The sequence below is a fragment of the Myodes glareolus genome, chromosome 2, assembly GCF_982192425.1.
Source record: "Myodes glareolus chromosome 2, mMyoGla1.1, whole genome shotgun sequence".
NCBI lineage: Eukaryota > Metazoa > Chordata > Mammalia > Rodentia > Cricetidae > Myodes > Myodes glareolus.
The window spans coordinates 118,095,271-118,120,200 of NC_142027.1; the positions used below are offsets into that span (position 1 = coordinate 118,095,271).

General features: G+C 46.6%; 1 protein-coding gene across 1 annotated transcript in view; it reads left to right on the plus strand.

Annotated features, from left to right (window-relative positions):
* Tmem132d (transmembrane protein 132D) overlaps nucleotides 1–24,930 on the plus strand; it is a 618,857-nt gene that overhangs the window by 161,759 nt on the left and 432,168 nt on the right. The window contains exon 2 of the mRNA XM_087903615.1: nucleotides 477–1,362. Within this exon, the coding sequence (XP_087759741.1) occupies nucleotides 477–1,362 (886 nt within the window). The remainder of the gene's footprint in view (nucleotides 1–476; nucleotides 1,363–24,930) is intronic.

Below are 24,930 nucleotides of genomic sequence, written 5' to 3' on the forward strand. Positions count from 1 at the left end.
CTCAATCTTTCTCCATGTTGTTTTTAGAGACAGAGCCTCTCACTGAACCTGACACTCACTGATTAAGCTAGTCTAGATGTCCAATGAACTCCAGGAAACCTCCCTCTTGTCTCTATTTCCCCAGCCCTGGACTTACAGGCATAACCTGTGTTCATCTTTTTTTTGGTTGTGAGCCTTGCCTTTAACTACCAAACCATCTCTCTACCCTGATCAGCTTCTCTTTAAGATGGGTTCTGGGGTTTGGACTTCTTTCCCACCTGCTTGTGTGGCCAGCACTTTGCCAACTGAGCCCTCTCACCCAGCTCCTTTGCCTATATTTTCTCTACATTGAGTTGAATCCAAGAAGAAACCCCGGCTAATCCAGAACAGCACCACGGGTCCAAAGGTGGGCGGTGGGTGGTTACCAGTGTGCTCTCCAAGGCTACAAATCTGGTGTCCCGGGATCACTAACACCTGCCCTCGGTTCCTCCCAACAGTGACGGAAGGCCGAGGGATCCTGGAGAGCATCCAGCGGTTCTCGCTCCTGCCTACCTACCTCCCGGTGACCTACCACATCAACAATGCCGATGTGTCCTTCTTCCTGAAGGAGGCCAACCAGGACATCATGCGCAACTCCAGCCTGCAGTCGCGGGTTGAGTCCTTTCTGATCTACAAGTCCAAGCGGCTGCCGGTGCTCAACGCCAGCTACGGGCCCTTCTCACTTGAGCAGGTGGTGCCCCAGGACCTGATGCTGCCTTCCAACCCGTTCGGATTCACCAACACATTCTCCCTTAACTGGAGGCTAAAGGCCTACATCTTGCAGGAGAAGGTCTATTTGAGCCATCCCAAAGTGCAGGTGCTCTTCCACGTGGTGGGCAGAGACTGGGACGACCACCGGGACGAGAAGCTCCCCTGCCTGCGGGTCTTTGCTTTCCGAGAGACCAGGGAGGTTCGGGGCAGCTGCCGGCTAGGTGGAGCCTTGGGACTGTGTGTGGCCCAGCTGGAGATGCTGCCTGGCTGGTTCAGTCCCCCTACGGTTGTGTCTGGGCGCCGGAGACCCACAGAGCAGCCAGAAGGGAGTCCCGTGGAACTGTACTATGCAGTACAGCCAGGGGATGAGCGCGGCGACTGTGCCAAGGAGGATTTGAGGAAGGGTGGTGGTCCTCTGACCGGCCACAATGATGTTGATGAATCCAGCCCCCCTTTGCACAGAATTGGGAGTGTCTTCCTTCGCGAGACCCCCAGCAGTCCACCTCTGAGGGAACTGCGTTTAGATAGCAATGTGGCCGTTCATTATGTCCCCAAGACTGTACGACAAGGAGACGTACTCACCTTCCCCATCTACGTCTCCAGGAACTGCACGGAGGACCACTTCACACTGAGGTGAGCAGGTTCCCAAATCTGTCCAGCCGGGCTGCTGTGTTTGTGCCTCTAGCATGGAGTTCCTGTCAGATGCTCACATGCGGTGCTCTCACTGTGAAATGTAAGGGCTAGTTTGATGGTGCTGGTTGTCCACTTAATTATGAACATTTGGGGGGGCACATATGTATATGGATGAATATATAGGTCACAGGTCAACCATGGGTGTCCTTGCTCAGGTAATATAGTATCATTTTGAGACAGGGTCTCTCACTGGCCTAGTGCTTGCTGATTAGACCAGTTGGCTGACCAGTGAGACCCCGGGTCCTTCTCTCTTTACCCTCCAGCATTTGAATCAAGAGACCACATTTGAATCAAACTGAGGTTCCCATGTTTTCATGGTGAACACTTCACTGACTATCTCACCAGTTCAGAGAATGTTGTTCCTTTTTATTCTGACTTAACTTATTTTTAATTTAATTTTAATTTAAGTGTGTGTGTGTGTGTGTGTGTGTGCGTGCGCATCTGTCTATCTGTAACTATATCTATGTTTGGGTGTATGCATGTGAATGCAATACCCACAGAGGTCTGAGGGGGCTATCAGATCACACTGGAGCTGGAGTTATGGGGAGTTGTTAGCTGTCAGATGTGGGTTCTGAGATTTGAATTAAAGTGCACAAGAAGAGCAAGTAAGTGCTTTTTAACTACTAAGCCATCTCTCCGGGACAATAAAACATTCATTTTAGTATAAATGAAACTCCCAGGCTGTCATAGAAGAGCCGGGGATGTTGTCAGGATCCCTCGGCCTTCGTGGAGGGTTTATTGAAACCCTTCAGGGCACTGAAGGTTCCCCAAATCAACCACTTCACAATCGGGTCTTTAAACACCTCACAGTTTCAGCAAATCTGCAAACGGTGGCGACAGTTGTCAGGGAGGATGGAGAACATGGCTCTGCCAACTCAGAAGCTATTCCAGACAGACAGTCTCTAAGTATAAAGTGGTACCAGCCTCAAAGTTACCACTTTGTTTCTCCCTGGAAATAGAACGTGGTGTTTAAAAAAGAAATAAGAGAGCGTAAAGGGTGGGGGAATATGTGGTAGGATCTTGGATTTCTTATGTAAGGTTGTAGCAAAGAGGAGACATTTAAAAGAAGCACTGTGCACTTTAGAAAAAACACTCTAAAATTTTCTTTGGAATATAATATGCAAGAGAAACTTGCCTGGTGTCAACTGTGATGTAACTAAAGACTTTAGCTTCATTTTAAATGTAGATAAATCTGTTTGTAATAATTAATTAGGACAAGCATTGTTGATCGGGCTGCAGTATCCCAACAGCACGGCATGACTAGGCCTGCTAGGTAACAGATTGCTTGTTTTCTTCTTGCTTTTTAAAATCTATTTGTTTTATATTTTTGCTTTGTGTGTATATGTTTGGTGTGGTGGTGGTAGTGCATGCGTGTGTGCGCATGTGCACACACACACACGTGCATACCACATGATTGCAAGACCCACAGAGGCCAGAAGAGCCCATCATAATCCTGGAACTGCTTGACAGAGGTACTGGGAACTGAACTCAAGTCCTCTGCAAAAGCATCAAGTGCTCTTAAATGTTGAAGCATCCATCTCTCCATCCCCCAACACATTAATTTTTATCATGATCCTGTAGAATATGAATGTACCTGCATGTGGTACATGTTGCCTGTGGATTTTCGAGTTCATTAACTACCAATCTGATTTCAGTCTCTCATCCAGACTCGTCACTCCTCTCTCTCTCTCTCTCTCTCTCTCTCTCTCTCTCTCTCTCTCTCTCTCCCCACAGCTCCATTTTCCTTTTGCTTTGTTTAAGAGTGATGAGCTAAAGGAAACAAATCATTCTTTAGTTTGAACTCACAGTTTGAGTTGATTCTGACCTGTCATTCAGGGTTCCTTTTTAATTTTGACTAAAGCAATAGACATTAGAGAACAGCATTTGTCTAATAGTTAAACTTGGCTAAAACTGGGAGGTAAAAACCTTGACTTCACATTCTGGGCATCTGGGGATTAGGTAAAGAGGCGGGGGAGGGGGTGGTGATGGAAAGGTATCTGGGGGACTGTGACCACACTTGTGCTTCATTCTGTCTGTCTGGCCAACAGATTTCACTGCAGCTGGCTGCAAATCCTCCACAGGACCTACTAGTGTGTGCTTCAGTTTCCAAATTCAGCAGCCTTCCATAACATCTTTAAAGAAGGCCGATTATGAGAGAAATGCTTTGCCTGGAAACCATGGGAAGGGCAGGCCTCTGCTCTAATCCCTGCCTTCCTCCCTTGGCTGCTCATGCTGACCATTGACTGGTGATGGATTCCTGGGCCGGGGGTGGAATCTTGCCATCCTCTGGACTTCAGCTTCAGGAAGTGAGCTCATCTAGCCTTCTCTAGAAACATCTCTATGTGTGTTTGTGTTTCACAAAGGCTTGGAATCCGATCACCATCTGTAATATAGTAAATGTATCCCCTGGAGTCTGGAGTAAGATCAGCTCCCTTAGTTCTCCAGTAGACCCAAAAGACATCCCCTTTGTTGGGCCACACAGTCCACGAGGTTAGGCCCAGGCCTTTGCACCTCTGAAACAAACACATTGCACCCTTGTACGGTTTTTGGCTCTGGATGTAAGTCCAAGATTGGGCAATTTCAGATATAGCGAAAATGTACATTTATTCAGACTCCATTCCTTATGGATTTAGTTTTAAATTTTTCTTTTAAATTTTTGGGACTTTTTTGACATACATTCAATGAAATACATCTTCTCTTCATTTTCCCCTTCAACTCCCCCCACATCCCCACAATATACACCCTCCTGACTTCATGTCTTTTTCCTTTATAGCCCACTTAGCCCAGTTAATGCTGCACATTTGTGCATGGGGATGGGGTCATCCACTAGAGTATGGGAAACCTACCAATATGATTGTCCTCAAAAAAAAAAAGAAAGAAAAAGAAAAAAGAATGTCCCACCCTGCTTCCTCTAGCAGCTATCAGCTGCCACTAACTCTGTAGCTAGTTCCTCCCTCATCCTTGCTGGGATTTTTATCGAGATTGATCATGTATAGGTAATCATAGCTTCTTTGAGTTCACAGGTTCAGAACACACAGCTCTCCTCCCCATCCTTTGGTTTTGACATCCTTCCTGCCTCCTCTTCTGTGATGCTCCCTTGACTGGGGTATATGCTTGCTACACACTTAACATACTTCAGTCTCGAATGGATCTAATATGTTTATATAAGTAGACAGCATAAACTTGGACCTGATGATGTGGCGAGCCTGTCATTTGAATCTCCAAACATAGGGTTAGACTTTTCTGTGCCTGTAACCTCAGGGGATGCTGTGGAGGAAGCATGAGGGGCTGGGACTTTCCATTTTGGGTACCAAATTATAAGTACGTTTTAACGAGCTGTGTGTGTGTGTGTGTGTGTGTGTGTGTGTGTGTGTGTGTGTGTGTGTCTAAGTGCAGGGGGTACTTCTCACTGAGAACCAGAAAGCCCCAATAGACAGTTTCTTGTCTTCTACCTGCTGCTATAGTTTTGGAGCCCACGTTGCAGAAGAAAAGCAAAGCACTTTCAATTTATGGACATCCAAGTTCTTTTGAATCTCAGAAAACACTTTCCTTTCCATGAAGAACTGAAACACCCACAGCACTTGTGCCCTTTGCTCTGAGATCTCACCTACCATCCCCTTTCTTATCTCCCTCCCCCCAGGACACAGCGTTCAGAGGCCAACAGTGACTTCAACTGCCCAAATACCGAGCTGGAGAAGATGAACATGGGAACCATGTCTCTCCCGCTACATCAGATGTTCCTTTCTGTTTCTCCTATAGAAACTGAATCTTTCAGAAGCCCTGGTACTTAGGTTGAACTGAGGATTGAGTAGAATATATTTACTCAATGTCAAGGAAGTTCATGTGCAAGACAGAGACCAGAGCTATGAAAGGCAGAACTCAGACAGATCGCGGCTCTTCCAAAGTCAGGGCTGATCTTAAGTTTCTTGAATAAACAAATCCCTCTTGAGCATTACCAAAGTCCACTTAGAACTTGCAGTGGGCTCTGCAGTTGTAAATACTAGATGCCCAAGCACTCTTTGACAGCTTTGCATCCTCCACAATCAGATTAAAAAGGCTTTGGGAATTGGGGAGCTGCCTCATATAGGAACGATCCTACCATGTGAGCCCAAGATACTGAGTTTGATCTCCAATATTCACAAAATTAAAAAAAAAAACATATGTGGTGGTATGTGGGTCAATAGCCAGCTAATTTAGCTGAATAGCTTGCTTCACAGCTCACGAGTGACTGTCTCTATAAGGTAGTTGGCTCCAGAGGAGCAACACCTGAGGCTGACTTTGCACCTCCACACACACAGATACTCAACAGCACGCTCACCCCAACACCCACAAATGTACAGGTATGCACACAGATGCATAAATGTTAATTAAAACTAAATTATCAAAGCTGCTTTGGTTTAAGCCTTGGGGATTTTCTTGACAAGAAAAGACCTATGAAAGAGAAAGCAAGGGTATATAAAAAAGAGAATTTGACATGTGATTGGAAAGTCAGGATTAAGATGGGTCTGGAGATGCCCTTTGGGTGGTATATTCATCATCATTCTCTAGAGGAACATATATACGAAGGGTATTTATTAGAATTGCGTACAGGACTAATTTCATAGTCCAATGAAAGGTCCAAGAACCCAGTAGTTGTTCAGTTTACAAGGCTGAATGTCTTAGCTGTTCTTTGGTATGTGCTGGAATCCTGAAGAAGCAGGCTTTAATGTCAGTGAAGGAATGAGTTTGCCAGCAAGATCAAGAGCAAGCAAGCAAAGAGAGCTAGCTTCCTTCTTCCCCGTCCTTTATATAGGCTGCCAGAGAAAGTTGTGGTCCAGATAAAAGGATGGGTCTTCCCTCTTCAAAAGACCCAGGTTAAAAGTGGGTCTTGCCACTTCAAATGGTTTAATTAAGAAAAAGGAAAAAAAGAAAGTCTCTCGTAGGTCTACCCAGTTGCTCGGGTTTTAGTTAATTCCAGATGTCATCAGGTTGACAACCAACAGCAGCCATCACAGGTGCAAGCTGCTTTGTAGAAGGCTTGGGGCTTTCAAAAGCGATGAGTTGGTGAACGGTTGGCCTTGGGCTTCCTTCAATCCCTCGGGGCTCCTGTGAGCTGTTCTCCACCTAGCCGGGCATCTCTCAATCTAGTTCAGGTGCAGGAAGCCAATTTGAATCCCAGAATAGTTCTAGTTGTAGGTTACACATCCCACAAGTTAACTTAACCAATGGCTTCCTGAGTGGTCTCTGAGGAACCCAAGGAATAATAACCGAGCAGGGAGTAGTGACAGAGTGGAGTCTGACTGGGGACAGAGGCCAGCATGGAGACACACCTCTCCAACTTGTCATCCTGAGTCCCCCAGCGCCTCTCTGCCATTGCTGTACCAAGCAAAGACCCTCACTGAGCCTCCTAGCCTCAAATAATCTCTCGCGAGATCTAGGGGAAATAGAGGAAACAGGCATGGCTTTTGTAACAAGTAGCTCCTAAAATGCCTTTATGAAAGACAAGGCATTTCTTTCCTGTAAATCTGTAGGGAACTAGGGGCTCTGGTGAAGATGAGACCTACCCTGTAAATGCCCAGTGACATCTGTTAAACTCTGCATCCTAAAAGGAGCATCATTTGGGCATGCCTAGGGCACACTGAACCCCTGGCCGTGCCAGAGAAGGGGAACAGTCTACCCTTTGCAGAGGCCAAGTAGAAAGCAGTCTCTGCAGTTGCTATGGCAAAGAAATTCACTGACTATGACCCTTGACCACTATGATCAGAGATTCCAGGGGTTCTTGCTACAAAGTGTTGAGTTGTTGACCCCATTAAAGACATGTGGAGACTGGAATTAGCAATGCATGAAGATGGTAATGCTTATGGTGATAGTGATGGTGATGACGGTGATCAGGGTGATGGTGGTCATGATGATAGTGGTGATAATGATGTTAGTAGTGATGGTGAAGATGATAGTGATGTTGGTGACAAGTGTGGCTGTGACAACAATATGATGATGGTGACAATGGTGATGCTGTTGACGGTGGTGGTGATTATGATGGTGGTCGCCATGATTGATGATGATGATGATGACGATGATGATGATGATGGATGTGAACCTTGAGCACGTGTAACTCTACATTTTTCTTTTCTGTACTATGTACAGTATTGCTCATGACTTCTCTTCCTCTGTAAACTCGGTCTCGTGTTTCCCTAAAGCCAGTTGTGTGTGGTCTGTACCCACCAGGAGCCTCAGGAATGAGGAAGTACATACTCAGAACACTCCCACTACGTATCTTATAGATACATTTGAAAGGTGCAAGTTTCTCATCCTGTTTGTCTGTTCAACCTCTAAGGGAAATGTAAGGAGGCTGAAGAGTAGAATCTCTGCACCTTTCTGATGAGAACCAGCTAGGTAGATCGAAGAAGAACACATTACCCACAATCCATTTGTTCCCCTAGAAAGTGAGTCAGGGCAGCCTTCTGGGGCCTCTGTGGGGGGTGAGCTTTGCCTATTCATTTCTCATTTATCCAGGAATGAGGGCAGAGAGAACAACATGAGTAGTGGGAACAGAAGTTGCTAGTGGGGGTGGCTGTGTGAGAGACAGTGGCCTCTCCTAGTGCTCCTGGTGTTACATTAGACATTGCAAAAACAATAGGATTGTTCAGATAAAAAGCATTGTGTTTACCCACTAGGACCACAGGCCACTTAAGAGAAAGAGCACAGTTCAGCACATGAAGTCAGGCATCCTGGGCACCTACTTCAGTAATGTCCCTCCCGTGCATCTTGGAAGGGTCCTTGAGACTGAGCCACAATTTTTGGGCACCTTCCTTGTTCAGGTGTTACAGAGCATAAACAAAGAGCAAGGGGGACCTGAAGCGCAGGCTGGCAATGGATTCAATGCTCAGTAGATCAATGCAGCTGGCCATGAAATGCACGGCGTCGGGGGAAATGCAAACAGACAACTTAAGGTCACTTTGAACTCCCAGAATTGATTTCTCTTTGAGAGTCCGCTGGTAAGTACATAAGTAGCAGGTTTCCTCTAACTTAAACTTCAAAGAACAAATACAGAAAGGAACGTGCTGGAAGCCATTTAGGAGGCACTTTCCTTGATAATAACTCCGGAGGTGTCCAACCCAGCATATTCCAGGGTGAGATGTGACAATGAGCTGGGTCTCCGCTTCCTTCCCCTTCTGAAGATATAAAACATGAATGTATTTTTATCCTTCCATTTTTGGGTGTGTGTTGTGCCCGTGTGTGTTCATGATTGTTGGCATGTGTTGAAGTGTATATGGAGGCGCATACATGTGCATGTACATGTATGTGGAGACCCAAGGTTGATGTCAGGAATCATCCTCTATTGCTCTTCCACTTGTTCAAACCCAGAGCTCCCCAGCAAGGTGAGATTAGTGCTTCAGCTTAGTCCAAGGATCCCCTGATTCTGCCTTCCAAGGCTGGAATTATAGAAGGGCTGCCATGCCTGCCTGGCATCTCTGTAAGTTTCTGGAATCTAAACTCCAATCCTCATGCTTGCATGGCAAGAGCTTTAGCCACCAAGCAGTCTTCAGCTCTGCAGATTTATCTTTAAAATGCAGCAAAAGCCATAGTTTTAGAAAGAAAAAAAGACTGGGAGCAGGTCTGGCTAAAGAGCGAGCCAGATGTTTGCGTGCCTCACCTCTTCAGATCTGTGGGGTCGCCTTCCTCTATAGTCTCGTGCAGAGAATGTGAGACCGTGGATTGGAAACATCTGTGTGTTTTTGGCCACTCCTCCCATTGAGGCATAGGGTCAGATCCCCTCTTTCATCTGCACTGGCCTCTGTGCCTGGGTCCCTGGGAAGAATGGTGCAGATGAGCCAACTTTGAACTCAGGCACTTATTAAAAAGCTTGGCCCGCCACTGCAGTCCTCGGTAGCACCTGGTCTTGGATATCCAAACTACTGTGTGACAGGTTCGACCCTCTCCACAGACACTGGTGGCCTTGTTGTTTGACCCTCTGGCCCTCTCAAGACAGGCTTCCTGTGTGGATTACTCTTGGAGCTGTGTCTGCACCCTCTGTCTGCCCTCCCAGGTATTTTTATACCCCTGTCCTGGTCCTCACACTGAGTGTCCAGCTCAGGTAAGTCTCTCGATATCGTTGCTGTTAATTGAGCTATCTCTGATGGGGCAGTGATTTAGGAAGACTTATTTGTCCATGGAAACAGTGGTCCTTCCTGATCCGATCACCTCCACATTTACAGAGATGCAAAAGAACCGGGTAGAGGAGGGGGGATGTCATCTCTCAGTGCCAGCTGGGAGCCAGGAGAGAAAGGTACTGAGCAGCTTGAGCTGATGCTCGCCAAGAAGTCCATAACGATGGTGAAACAGCCCAGCACATGGCAGAGACGAGGAGAACTAGCAGCTAGCAGCTAGGAGAGCTAGGGGTTTCGGGTAAGCCCTGCTGTATGCTCAGTGAGGGAGTGCAGAGGCACTGAATTGCTGTGTCTCCGGCAACTCCTCTGTCCCCCAAGGACCTTCCCATGGCTAGAGGCCAACTCTCTGCTCTGTTGTGAGTTGAGGTGGAGAGGGATCTTCTTCCCAGGTACCCTCTGCTGCATAGCAGGAGCTGCAGCCCAGAATATCTCTTGATGGAATTATTTGCATAGTTCAAACCAAAGGTCATTGGATATATAAAGACACAGGCTGCCTTCTTGTGTAACGGAGCCTGGTTCTGCTGATGGGAACATTGGGTCATCTTTTAGGGCTGGTGTTGCCTCTGAGACTCTCTGGTCACAGCCTTCAGCATTCTTTCCTGAAGGCAGTTCACTGGCCGTGTGAACTAACTCATTCCAGATCTCCATCCTGCCTGTGAGGTGTTCCTTGTAGGGTACTAAGCAGCACCCCTGACTGTAATTTACCTACCACTGCCCCCTCCTGAGCTGTGAGAACCCCAAATGGCTCCAGCATTTGCCAAATACTCTCCCAGCCTCAGTTATCCTGGGCAGAGATCATAAGGGGAACTGTCACACCTTACCCACTGAGTTCTGGAGTCATCTTCTAACCTTGGGCAACACCACTAGGGGCGGCAGTTCTCAGTTACTATGCCATGTTCTCACTGGGTCACCCGTTTCCTCTTCCATGCTGGTGGGAGTCGCAGGGGTTCAATAGATGGGCATATTTACCCACTGTCTAGAGGCTATGGAGAGAAAGCAAAAGCAGCAGAGGTGTAGGGTCCCCAGGGCGTTAAACCTGACATGTTTAAAACCACTAGGATATGTAGCCGTGCCAGCTCTGGTCTAATAAGATATGTGCTTAGAATCTTCTGGACTACTGTGGATACGGGCTACAACCTACAGCAGATGCAGAAGCAATTTAGTCCTGGGATGTGCTTTCTTTAAAAAGGACTACTCATTTTATTACTTTAAGTTATGTGTCTCTGTGTGGGTATGTGCACATGGCTGCAGTATCCACAGAGGCCAGAAGAGGGTGTTAGCTCCCATAGAGCTGTATTTACAAGTAGATGGAGTGAGCTGTTCAATGTGCATGCTAAGAACGGAATTTGGATCCTCTGGAAGAGCTGTCCATGCTTTTAACTGTTGAGCCACCTCTCCAACTCCATGAAATATATTTTAAACCAAAAATTATGCAAACAAAATAACCGGGTTTGCTACAGTGGACATGATTCTTTGGTCAGATTTGAAGGACAGATATCTTTAGTGAACCTAACCATATATGTATAGTGAAGCTTCTGACATTCTTCAAGTAAAATTGCAGTGCCACCCTTAGTCAGGAGGGACACTTCTGAAGTCTCTCAGGATTTCTCATATGCTGCTGAGAATTTGTGTCCTTTTGAGAACCTATTGCAGGGCCTTGGGGAATCCAACCTTACCTCTTGCTATTCTTTCCAGGTACCTCAAAATATTTGTTATAACTCTGATTTCTAAACCTGTGTGTGTATACATGTACACACATGTAAGTGTTGGTGCATGTCAGTTCATGTATGTAGGGGTGTCAGAAAAAAGTCTCAGGTGTTGACATCTGGAATGCTGTCCACACCCTTTGGGAAAAAGTCTCTTAGCGGCTTGGAGCTTACCAAAGGCAGACTTGGCTGGCTACTAAGCTCCAGGGATCTGCCTGTCTCTGTCTCCCCAGCACTCGGTGTACAATTTTCCAAACTCTTAAACAGCAGGGGAAGTTCAAGGGTTTTCATTTCAAAGTTCAAACAGAGCGTCTGTAGGAGATGAAGGGCCATTCCTGTCTTCATCACCGGGTGTGAGCCATGGGCACAGGCTTTTGTTCACAGCGTTGATGCTTGACTGCCTTCTGGCCTAGAATTGGTTCCCTTCCCCTAATAGACTTGTGTCCCTTTTCAAAAGGAGTAAGACTCATTTTTCACAATCCATTATCCTCATGGTTACCCCGGTGTCAGGCAAGATGCATTTTCTCTAACTAGCCTGCGTCTGCCCTTTGAACTCTTGAATCCAGCCCATAGGGGGCCCTCAGAGGTGAAGGGCATTGGGTAATGGTTCCTGATGGAAAAGCAGGACATTGTGCTTAGTCCCATTGGCTCTGGAAGCTGTTGGGTCCTGCAGGCTCACACTTGAGAGCAATGCAAAGGCTGGAATGGCTGCTCTGGCTCTTGCTAGCAGATGGATGTGTCCCTTTCCAGCCTGAGGGGCTGCTTAATCCTTGATCTGCCTGCCCTCTCCTCTCCTCCCTGTCTCCTTGGATTCTTTGCAACCCATCAAACTGCACTTCATCCTGTTTTGGAAATTGCTGTTGGCAGAGATAACTTTTCCCAAATTAAAAGTTATTAGTTATTACTGATATTCTTCAAGCTTATAGATGTAGAGAGAATGGGGCCTTGTAGCCCATGAGCCAGTAACTATCAACTGTACTATCCAATCTGTCCTGTTCCAGGCCACTGCCATGCTTCTGAAAATTAACTTTAGAGGGCTAGCGAGATGACTGTGCAGTCATGGCACAGAGTAATAGCAGCGCTTGCAGAGGACCTGGGTTAGATTCCCAGAACTTAACATGGCAGCTCACAACAACTTTATAACTCTAATTCCAGGGAATCCAACACCCCCTTGTGACCACTATCGGTATTGCATACCATAGTGCGCAGACGTTCATACAGGCAAAACACGAAGACACATAAAAGAAAAGTAACTTGAGAAGCGATATGCTGAGTGACAGTCATAGCTCCAGAAGGGTGGCATTATTCAGTGTTGTGACATTTTCATAAGCAGACTGTAGGGATAGAGAGTCCCTTGTGGCTGGATAAGGCAGAGGGATTTCTGTGGAGCCTTAGGCCCTGATTTATTGCCCTGATAATGATGGTCCTGTGGATCTATGCATCTGTGAATGTCTCAAGACTCCTAAAAATATACACTAACATATTTGTATACCCACATACCTACCCATCTCTGTGTGTGTATCTGTCTGTGTCTGTGTCTGTCAAACATTGCGTGGTTGAGTAGATTTATAAGAGGGCCCAAGAAACTCTTAAAATGTGACTCGAATTATAAGGAATGTCACAGGTCTTAACACCATCTTGGATCACTTTACCCTGAGCCAGCCTGCTCTAATAAGCCAACCTCGCTACTCCTGCCTCTTCTCAAGCAAACGGGCTTGGGTTGACTCTGGTTCCCTAAGCCACGCTGTTAACTTCTGTAACAGTTAGGGAAGGTCACACAAGCCACTGTAACATGCAGCCCTACGTCTCAGATGCCTGGCACACTCAGGATGTCTTAGTTCACACTGTCAGCGACCCTGAGAAGACTGTCATGAGATGAGGCCTCAGCTGCCCCCGAGCATCAGCCATTCTGTATGATTCAAATCGTCCCATCTAGCCAGCAGCCAGGAAGTGAGAGACTCAGGACCACGATGGGAGTTGGCTTTATCCTTGAGAGGCATTCTCTTTAGTTTGAATGTCCTTGACCTGCACGTGGTCATCTGGCTAGTGGAAGTGGTCAGCTGTGGAGACCAAGATCTGGCTGGGGGCGTGCCTGGAAATCTCTCTCTTTTCTTCCTTGATTTATTAATAATTTTATTATATAATTTTTATTTAATTTAATTTATTATTTAATTTATTTATTATTTATTATTAAAACCCTTTCCATCCAGCTCCAGAGCCCTTTACCAAAAGGGTCTGCCTTCTCCTAACTGATTGTCACCTCACATGTATGTTTTCATGCTTACATTGTCACCATTAGGTGGCAATGCCTTGGGACAGCCTGGGGTCTCATAGTCAGTGGCATAACTTGGACTTTCCTGGTCCTTATGACGTGTATTGCTCGCTTTCAATCTCTGTAATACAATAAGAATTGACTTAAATGGAAGAAGGACTTATTTGGCCTATTATTTCTGAGATTCCCCTCCGTGGTTTATGTGTTGGCTGCTTTGGGGGCAATGTCAAGGCAGAACATCATGATGGAGCACTTGGGATTGGCCACTTCTCACATCATGGTGATGAGGAAGCAAACAGAGAAGAAAAGATGGATGACCTTAGTGACCCACTTCTCTTTCACTGGGCCCTACCTCCTCCCAACAGCACCACCAACTGGGATGAAGCCTTTAACAAAGCAGCTTGAGGGGACATTCACGATCCGAGCTATTGCCACCTGTCTGTGTGTGGTGACCCCTTCACCCTGCTCAATCTGTTCTTGGTCTGCTACACACTCTCTGGGACCTGTTACTTAGCTCGGGAAGAGAGACCAACCCCTGTGCTGTGCTGTGCTGTGCTTCCTTGTCTGCTTGATGTGAACCATCTATTGTTTATTATAATATCCATCATGGGGCCTCTCCTCCTGCTTCACCTAAGGCCAGCCTTTTGACGATCATGCGGCACGGTGCCTCTGGGAAGCCCACTCACATCCTACTGTGCCTTCCGTTTACACCTCAGTTCGCCCGACTTCTCACTTCCCACCGCCTCTAAGCCCAATCTTCAACGTCCCTTCACTTGGTTCCAATGAACAGTGCTCTGTGGGTGCTTAGGGCAACTTCTATGACCTGGTGGAGGGCACATGTACTTCTTCCTTGCAACAAAATGCTCACTCTTCATATTGGAAACATGTCATACTGGTCAGTTTAGCACTGTTCACTAAGCAGGAACTCACCAGCCATCTTCCTTCAACTCAACTGCTGGCTCTCAAAGTTGAAACGCATTTCACGTGAGGCCACAAATCTCTGCTTTTCTCTTCTGTTTGGTAGGGATATTACACAACAATATTTTCACATATTCTCTCAATATTTACCTAGTCTTTGTTTTCTCTCTTTCCCCTGCCAAGAGACATTTTCAGTGACTCCACAGCCCAGTGAGAGAAACATCAGAAATATTTCCAAGAGTTTCTCATGAATGCTTCCAAATTCAGATTATTTCTCTTTTCCCTTTTGCACATGGGGGAGAGATGGGATACAGATCCTGCCAATTGTACATATGTGTGTTCCCGGGATCCTCCAGCTTTGGGCTCCCTCGGGCTCACAGCCCACTGTGGTATCTGCTGGAGCTTGGGGCAGCTGAAACCATTGTTTCAAAAGCTTACCCGCAACAGAAGTTTTGCTCTTTGGAGAGCCTCGTCGGTAGAATTAAAATAGAATTTATTCCATATCAAATGAGAAAATGATTAAATTTCCCTCAAGACCCCTCCACAGCAACCTGACAGCTCTTAATTATAGAAAGGAGTCAGAATTTCAGATTGGCACATTTTCTCAAAATGAGCTAAAACATACTGTCACTTTGAAGTTTTTAATGATTAGGCAATAGATAGAATCAAAGTAGGCAAAAGAAAACTCAGAGTGTTTGTAATGTGCTTATCTTAGCTGGGTCTAATGGGATAGGTGTGTCCTCCCACCTGCTAAAGAGGCTGAGGCAGGGGAATTACACATTCAAGTTTGGCCTAGTCAACGTAAAAACCCTGTGTCAAAATGAGAAGTAAAGCAGGGGCTGGAACATGGAGCAGCAGTGGTGTGCTTTCCTAGCATGCTCAAAGCCATAGGTTTAGCCCTTAGCACCACAAAAGTGGCATGTTTCATGTATGCTAGCAAAAGCAGCGTGCACTGCGTGTGTGAGAGGCCAACAAAGGTGTAATGAGTTTTGAGTCACGGAGATGTTTATCGCCCAGTTTGCAAAGTCTAGAAAGTCCCACAAAACTGTTTGCAAATATTCCGACAGGCCATGATATGCTAACTTATTCAGCCCTCGCACAGAGGAGGTCGGCATTTTAAGTAGGAAATTAAAATGCTAATTTCCCTCCCTGACTGCAAGAGTCCAAAATCCTTCTGCTTTCTCCCCTTCCTTCCGCCCCATTTCATCTCACCAATGGCTTGGCTTCTGGCTCTTTGCCTTTCCTGCCTCTCCTGAGCTCAGCTTGCAGAGCCCAAGGGCTGCAGCTTCAATGGGTGGCTTGGGCTCTCTGTTGATCTAGCTGTGCTCCACAACTTCCACGGCTTCCTTCCTTCCTTCCTCCCTTCCTTCCTTCTTTCCTTCCTTCCTTCCTTCCTTCCTTCCTTCCTTCCTTCCTTCCTCCCTTCTTTCCTTCCTCCCTCCCTTCCTTCCTTCCTTCCTCCTTCCCTCCCTCCCTTTCTCCCTTCCCTCCTTTCCTCCCTCCCTCCCTCCCTCCTTCCCTCCCTCCTTCCTTCCATCCCTCCTTCCCTTTCTTCCTTCCTTTCTTCCTTCCTTTTGTATGTATGTATGTAGTATTATGTATGCATGCCTTCCTTCCTTCCTTCTTTTTGTATATATGCCTGCCTGCCTTCCTTCCTTCCTTCCTTCCTTCCTTTCTTCCTTCCTTCCCTCCTTCCCTCCCTCCCTCCTTCCTTTCTTTCTTTTGTATGTATGTATGTATGTAGTATTATGTATGCATGCCTTCCTTCCTTCCTTCTTTTTGTATATATGCCTTCCTTCCTTCCTTTCTTCCTTCCTTCCCTCCTTCCTTCCTTCCTTCCTTCCTTCCTTCCTTCCTTCCCTCCCTCCCTCCTTCCTTCCTTTCTTTTGTATGTATGTATGTATGTATGTAGTATTATGTATGCATGCCTTCCTTCCTTCATTTTGTATATATGTATGCCTGCCTGCCTGTCTGCCTGCCTTCCTTCCTTCCTTCCTTCCTTCCTTCCTTCCCTCCCTCCCTCCTTCCTTCCTTCTTTCCTTTTGTATGTATGCATGTATGTAGTATTATGTATGCCTGCCTTCCTTCCTTCCTTCCTTCCTTCCTTCCTTCCTTCCTTCCTTCCTTCCTTCCTTCCTTCCTTCCTTCCTCCCTTCCTTCCTGAATGTGTATGTGTGTGTGGGAGCACGTATGTACATATATGGATGGGGACCGGTCAAGATCAGATGTCCTCCTCAGTCACCCTGTGAAAGGTCTTGCATGTGGGATGAAGAAGGTCACTGAATAGATCGTTGGGGGAGAGGAGTTTATTGGAAGAGTAATTAATGTCACGAACTGACAAACAAACAACAGTGTGGAAAGGGATCTGAGGAGAGTTCAGGTCCTGGTTCCAGAGACAGACAGACAGACAGACAGCATGACTGGGTGCTCTGAAGAGAACCCAAGTGACAGAGTCAGGGTCTGGTCGGTCTCTGAGGATGGTGGCTTCAGAGCACAAGCCTGGAACCAGGTCCTCTGATTCCCTGGCAGGGGGCAGGGAAACGGTTGGGGAGCGGGCTGTGTAGCCACTGGTGTTCCCTTGGATGTAAACTAGCGTTCCAGGTGCAGAACCTGGAAGTGTGTTAGTGAGGGTTTCACAGACAATATCACAGCCTAGGAAACCTCAAAGCCCACCCCACAGTGACACACTTCCTCTGACGAGGCCACACCCACTCCAACAAAGTCACACCTCCTGATAGTGCCACTCCCTGTGAGATTGTGGGTTTATGGGGGCCAATTATATTCAAAATACCACATGTATCTATGGAAAGGAAGCTGAGATGAAGTTACTCTATGGAAAAAGTTTATTAGAATAATAGTAACATCAAGTTCAGAAGCCATGGTGGTGCCCTGGAGGGAAAGAGCATGAGCCTGTACACCCAAAGAACAAAAGGGTATTTCTTTTTTTGTAAAAGTTTTTTGTTTTGTTTTGTTTTGGTGGGGAGGGGACTGGAGAGAAGGAAGTTCCATACCCTGTGATATAACTTATTGCTAGGTATCAGGATATAGCTATACTGATACAAATCTAGCTAGACCACAAGGCAGAAGCTAACAGGGTAGGACTGACTTGCAAGAGCAAAGGGGAGTAAGGGTGCTCCATGCTTTTACGACTTGCAAGCGTTACTCCGGATAGAGCTACAGGTGTGTGGGCTGACTTCGTGGGGTGAGAGATGGGCTGCTGGGGGGTCTGTAACCTGATGCAGTACTGAGTGCTCCCTGTGTTACTATGTAGAGGTGGTAAGACATTAGAGTCAAGAATGCAGGCTCTGGGCATGGGCTGCCTGACTGTTCTGCATCAGAGCCCTCTCCACCATACAAGGATGAAGACAGAGTCTGTGGCTTATGGCAGCTCATGTATTCAATCTGCTTAGAAAAGAATTTCTTGTTATGGTGGCTCAGTGAGTATTACTTATGGCTGTCATTGTTGATACTGTTGTACCAATATCTGAGGATTGACAATGAGTGACTTATAAAATTTATTTATTTTATGGGTATGTTTGTCTATACATCTGTGCACTGTGTGTGTGTAGTGCCTACCAAGGCCAGAAGAGGGTGTTGGATCCCCTGGAACTGGAGTTACAGGTGGTTCTGAGGCACCATGTAGGTTCTGAGACTTGAACCCTGGTCCTCAAGTGCTCAACAGCTGAGCCATCTCTTCAGCCCTCTGGTGGTTTTACTTCCTTACTGACCAGAAGTAAGGGTTCTTACACTTTCTGAGCAAGCCTGCTTTCCAGGAGATACTTCATTTTCTTTTGATGAAAATTACTGCACACTAAGAAGAAAAGCCTCTCAGAGGGGTTCATTGTCCCTCATTAGCAAGTCCCCTAATGGACCTGTCAATCTGATTCTGAGACAGTGCTGCTGTCTGCCAGGCAGGTGATATTCTCCCTGAAGCCGAGCTGCTTCATCCTTCAGAAAGCACAGGCCTGATAGGACCGGCGCTGTGGTGAGAACAAGACAGAAGAGCATCCTGAGAAGAGCCGTGCTGCGAGATCCAATCTCGATTTTCCCAGACGGACATTGTGGGTCCGGGTGTCATCGCATCTTCTCACCGCCATTTATGCTGGATAGCAGACAGTTCTCTATTATTCATCTATTTGTGTATGTGTATTTGGTGTATGTATGTTGTAGCAGGCTTTCTTTTGGGCCACCAACCAGTTCCCAAATCACAGCATGGAGACTTTCTTTTAGTTATGAATGCCAAGCCTTAGCTTAGGTTCTTTTCTTGCTAGCTCTTATAATTTAACCTGTTTATCTTCGTCCACCTTTTGTCTCGGGTTTTTTTTTTTTACTTTCTTTCTATATGTCCTCCTCTGTGTCTGCTGGCTGGTGGCTACCTGGTGGGCCCCAGGCATCTCCCTTTCTTTATCCATCATTCTCTCCTCTCTTCTTTCTCGGAGCCTAGATTACTCTTCCCACTTATTCTCTCTGCCCGCCAGCCCCACCTATCCCTCTTCTGCCTAGCAATTGGCCATTCAACTTTCTATTAGACCAATCAGGTACTTAGGCAGGCAAGGTGAAACAAATGTAACCCATCTTTACATTGTTAACAAAGGCAGCATAAACAAATATAACACACCTTCACATAATTAAAGTAATAGTCTGCATCATCAATCAATATAACACATCTTTGCCTGGTTAAAATAATAATCCACAACAGTATGTCTTCACATGTACATATCATCCTTAAATCATCAACCACGTAATTTTTTGAAGCAAGTTCTATCACTTAAACTTAGAGCTGAGTAGTGAGCTCCAGGGATCCTTTTGTCTCTACCCCAGTACTGGGATTTCAGACTTAAATAGCTGTGGGTGGCTTTTCACATAGATACGGGAAACTGGAACTCAGGTCCCCATTCTTGACAACAGGTACTTTATCAGAGCCATCTCTGAGACTCCTTCCCTTTGAACTCCCCAAGTCAAGCTATGGTGGTTCCTTGCTTGAAAGTCATGAGAAAAAGATGTGTAGACCTCACGTTTCTCCTCTGTGCTTTGCTCCTTTCGGAAGGACCTTCAAACAGTGATGTTTCCTTTTACCAGAATATTCTAGCCCCATATGATCTATAGTAGCTCAGCTTGGTGGCATGCATGATGGGTTCCCTCTTCAGCCTCTGGGACAAAGCAAATTCATTTGTGAATCTTGGATACAGTCACTACTACTTTGGATTAAGAATCGCTCCTCTCAAACTGGGTCTTCACAGATGGACTGCCTGTTGCTTTGCTATCAATTATTCAGAATTAATTCATGGTCACTCTGCCAGCAACTGCTAGTTGCCTAGTCAACGTCCTCCCTGCCCATTTCTTGCCAATACAGTTCTGACTTCTTCTAGAGTCCATTTCAATTCTCTTCTTCCTTGAATCCTTTACGGTCATGGTTGGCTGCTTAACCCAGGATGTTCTGTTGAGAGCTAAGCAGATGCTTCTGGATGGCCCTCATTGAAGATACAAGTAGTTCGCTCACACCTAGTCCTTTCCTTGCTTCCCTCCTGGGGCAACATCCTAGTCAATGGGCTCAGACTCAGACCTTGAGTCAGGTGACTGAGGATTGGAATCTGAATGAGGCAGAGCAGGAAAAAGGAAGGAATCTGGGTCTTTGATGGATGGCTTTTTCATCTTCCTAGGCTTCTGCAGCTTTCCCATACCAGGATTCCTTTGAGATGAGATGAATGGGTCATCATGTCACTAAATAACCATATTCAATTAACTTAATTTAAATTTATTTAATTAATCTATTAATTTTATCCCAGAGCAAGCCTGCTGGTGACTAGCTCAGATAGTCTTCTGTCCTTCCGTGTTAGCAAACTGGAGCCTAGCCTCAGAGCTAAGGTCTTGCTAAGTAACAAGATGGCCTTCTCCAGCCTGACTTCTGCTTGTGAAGAAAGCCTGTTGGGAAAGGAGAACGGGTGGTGAAGGCACTGTGTATTCAGAGACACTGCCTGGTGCGGGGGGAGGTGGTGCTATCTTAGCCCTGCAGAAGACCTTGGAATCTAAGCCCAGGGGCAGCCACACTCTCATTGCCTTTGAGGGAAAGTGTCCTGGGCAGCAAACAGCAAAGCTTTAGCTTGCCCTCAGCTTGTGCAGCTCACACTGGGTCTGAAAGCCCAGGACAGGCTCCTCGCTCTTCCTCCTGCTCTCGTCCAAGGAGAGCACCCTCCCAGCTGCACTTCTGATCTGCAGACATGCTCAGCCTTGGTGGTTCCCTTTGCGTCAGATGGAGCCACAGGCACCTTGCTGTCGTATAGAGCCCATGAGGACAGGAATGGCCACATTTCGTGCAGAAAGCCTAGACCACAGGACGCGGGATACTTATCTGAAGATCCGGAGACTCCAGATCTCACGGTCTGAGCAGAAAAGGTGCACAGTGGGAAGGGAGAGAGGGAAGGAGGGAGAGAGGAGAGAGAGGGAGAATAAGTGAGCAGCATACACAGCTTGTCTTTACATTAGTGTCTCTTACACTTCTCTCTATCTGGTTTCATGTTCAGCGATGGCGGACCCATGTGACCCAAGCAAAGCAAAGCAAAGGTTGCAGAAAACCAAACACAGGTGTACAAGAATTCCCCCACCTGCATTTTTTGCTTGCCATATTTACCTGTGGTTGACCATGGCCTGAAAACAGGGACCAGACACTTCAGAATCAAACAGTGCCTAAGTTTCAAAGCACAAGTCATTCTGATCAGCCTAATGACATGTCATGAAATCCTGCTCAGTCTCACTAAGGCTATCTCTTAACCACTGAATCCACAAGGTGTATTTTGTTCTTTAAAAGGCGGGCGTGTTCCCTGGCAGACTCGCAGAGCAGCGGCTAGTCCGACAAGGATGGCTGTGGGTCCCTGCAAGATCTCCAGGATGCCAGACTGGTCCCGCCATGCGTCTGGACGAGTCAGGCGGGCGGGTACGGCGGATAAAAGGCTCACAGGACATAGTAAATAGACATAAGGCTAAACATAAGGGTAAACATTTATTACTTAAAGAAGAAGGAGAGAAAGAAAGGCAGGAATAAAAAAGAGGACAGAGAGAGGAAAACACGTGTGCACACGCCAGGAGAGAGGGACAGAAGAGGAAGGGTTAAGATGGTGACCGGGAGGTCAGAAGTGGCTGGGAGTGGGCGTGACTTGCCCTTAAAGGGACCAGAGCATAAGAATAACAGTGTATGCTACCTGCCCATTATCTGTACAATAGACGTCCCAGTTATCAGAATACCTATCTGAGTGTGGTAGCTCTTGCTGTCAATCATGACCCTGTATAAACACAGAGAAGCTGTAAATTAAGGAAAAAGAGTAAAAATACAATTAAGGTTTTGTCTTCTTGCAGTTTTGTTTTATCTTAGAGATAGGGTGTTGCTATATCCCTGATTGGCTTCAAACTCACCATATAGCTCTGGCTCTCTCTGAACTCGTGATCCTCCTGCCTCGGGATTATAGGTTATGTCTCACCACACCTTGCTGCACTGAGGTATTTTAAGGAAAAGGAAGCATTCACATAAACTTTGTCAAAGCATATTGTCTCTAATTATTGTGTTTATTGTTTGTTGTCGTCCCTAATTTCTAACTGTGTCTGATTTAGATGAAGCTTTCTCGTAGGGATGTGTGGGAGAATCTGTGCACATATGCATGGCTCGGGACTGTCTGCTGTTTGCCTTCACTGAGGATGTGGGGTAGTTATTGATGGAATGACGGGGTAGCAGAGACATACATCAAGAGAAGTTAGGTATCATTCAAATTGGAAGTAGGGAAGAGTAGAGTCACCTTGGAGAGCATGTCTTTGGGGCAAGCACAGCTGTGCCCTAGCCTAGCATCCATTGCATCAAATCACCCTTCAGCTGTCCACATCCATCGTCAGCAGTTTGGCCTTTACAGAGGTATAATAAAGATAATGTCTGCTTTCTCATCTGATGGAGCTACAGGGGCTAATGTGCTAGCCTGCCACCAAAGCATCCCATTTTCGGACCACCGAATCACCTCCTTGCCTTTCCGATCTCCATCTCTGAAATGTGTTTTGCAATTTGCGAAAATTAGGTTCTCTGGAAACTTCTCTCTATTTGCTAAACCCAGGGTAGCTAAGGGAAGGATATGTCTATCAATATATAGCTTCGTTTCCTCTGCCCTCAATGGCTACTGGAGAACCACCCAACACACGTGCCCGTGGCTTTCAGAAAGGTTGAAGAATTCCAGTCAAGCAGCCTGTGTCAGACAACTGCAGAGCACATTTTCCAGAAGATGCTTCGGTCCCAGCCACAGGGAGCTGAGGAGCCGAGAAGGATAGGAGAAATGAACCAGGTAGAGCAGCTGCTGGTGGAGAGGGGTTCAGGAGCTGAGAACTTCTGCTTTTCTCTAGATGGTGCAGATGGTGACCTCCGGCTCCGGAGTGTCTGTCTGAAATGGTGGAGCGCATCCATGGGCACAGGAGGGAGGCTCCACCATGCTGCTATGCGTCTGCAATGCTGGTTTACACAGTTAGCCTTGGGAACTGAGGAAGAGGTCCAGGAGGCTTGAACAGAGCCAGGGATGTGTACTGATGACAAGGGCTAAAACCGGCCGTGGGCTCCAGCGGAATTTGTGGGAGCTCTGCAGGAGAAATGAAGAGAAGAATTTCCAAGATGTTTTCGTGCCACTTTCAGTTCTCAATATTTATGTTATGACTTAACTCTCGTGTGCCCCACCCCCACCAATAAGTCCGTTCCCCCATTTCTGATGCTCCTCTGTTCCTCCCAAAGAGTCGGGTTCCTGCCTACTCATGAATATGCACATGTGGGCTCCCCAGACTCCCTTCCAGATCCATCACTACCTCAGACAGCATATTCTTTGTTATAGTGTCTGCTACCCACCATGACTGGTCCCAAGCTGCCGGCTGGTAGGTTCCACTCAAGAGATCTGTCCGACTCACGTCTTTCTGCAAACCTTAGCCCATCCCTGTGCTCACTGCAGACCTGCAAGGTCATGGTCAAAGTCACATTCAGAGATGCTGGATGTAGAGGATGAAGTGCAGGCTCCCAGAAATGAATGGCAGCCCATTCTTGGAGAGCATGCTAAGCACCAACCGAGTTTAAGGTCACCCTCGGACATGTTTCCTTTCCTCTGGCCACAGCTATTTTCCTGCAGACCATTACCCCCTACCCCTGATTTGTTTCCAAGTGCTATTGAAATGAGAGGAAGGCAAATGGCCCATTGCATTTACCTTAAACACCCAAGGTGTTTTGCTTCAAAGGAGAAGGCTGTCCTCTCAACCAGTGACCTTTGGCATTTAATTTAACTAGAAAAGTGTGTAAATGATGGTTATGAGGTGCTTAGACTTTTACTTCCCTGCTGATGCTTGAAATGTGAAGGCGGGCCCATTCGGTCCCGTTGTCGTGGAACATACTGGAGCCAGCTGTCTGCTCATAGTAAAGATGTCAAGGGCTGTGTGCACAGGGAGGCATCCGGGACAGGCACAATCAGCGTATCATCCCAAACCGGCAGCCTGGTGAATGTATCCTGTTGGACACCCCAACAAAGCTGTCTCATGAAGGTGGCCTGGAAAATCAACTCTTTCTGTATCATGAGACTGAAGGACACCTTTGTGTGGCTAAGCCAGAGGGTGTAAGCAGGTAATACCAAAAAAAACCTCCTTTAAAAGGACTGGGGAGATGGCTCAGTAGGTAAAGTGCTCACCACGCCAGCATGAGGACCTAGGTTCAATCCACCCCCCATCAAGTAAAAAAAACGCAGGCAGACTGGCATTCTCCTAAAATCCTAGTGCTGATGGGGTCAGGGACAGGAGGATGCCTGGGGCTTGTGGTCCAGCTAATCTTGTTGAGTTGGTAAATACCTATTGCAGTGAGAGACTCTGTCTCAAAACCTAAGGTGGAGAGTGGTTGCAGAAGACACCTGACTTTGACCTCTGACCTTCAGGTACACCAGCACATACACATGAACACATGCATGCGCCGATCCCTTACCTACATTCGAAAAGCAGGTGGTTTTACACTGCATCACAGCCGCCCAGAGTATCTGTACCTGAGAGCAAAGACGGATGATGGAAATCCATCATGAAAACCTGCGGAAGCTGAATAGACGTGGTGGGGACTCGAAGTCTGCAATGTTGTTCTTTGTTCCTGATGATGAAGGATTACATCCATTTTCATTTGTAAGGGCCTATTTAGTTCTGCGCTGGCTGTGAGGTGAGAGAAACGGATTCTTTAATGGCCTGTGTCTTGCCTTCCCATGCGCTTGTGGACATGTGTGGTTTTAATATCAGGGCTTTGTACATTCTTACATCTATGTGCACCTCCCCCTGCCCCCCATGTGCCATGAAGTTCAATGTATTCCTCAAGTGAGAGAGTAGGAACTGGCTGGAAAACGGGCTATGAAATGGATCTTTTGTTTGGCCAGAAGACTCCAACAAAGGTCAGAATTAGTCAGGAGCCACAGCTGTGCTCCTCTGTCCCAAT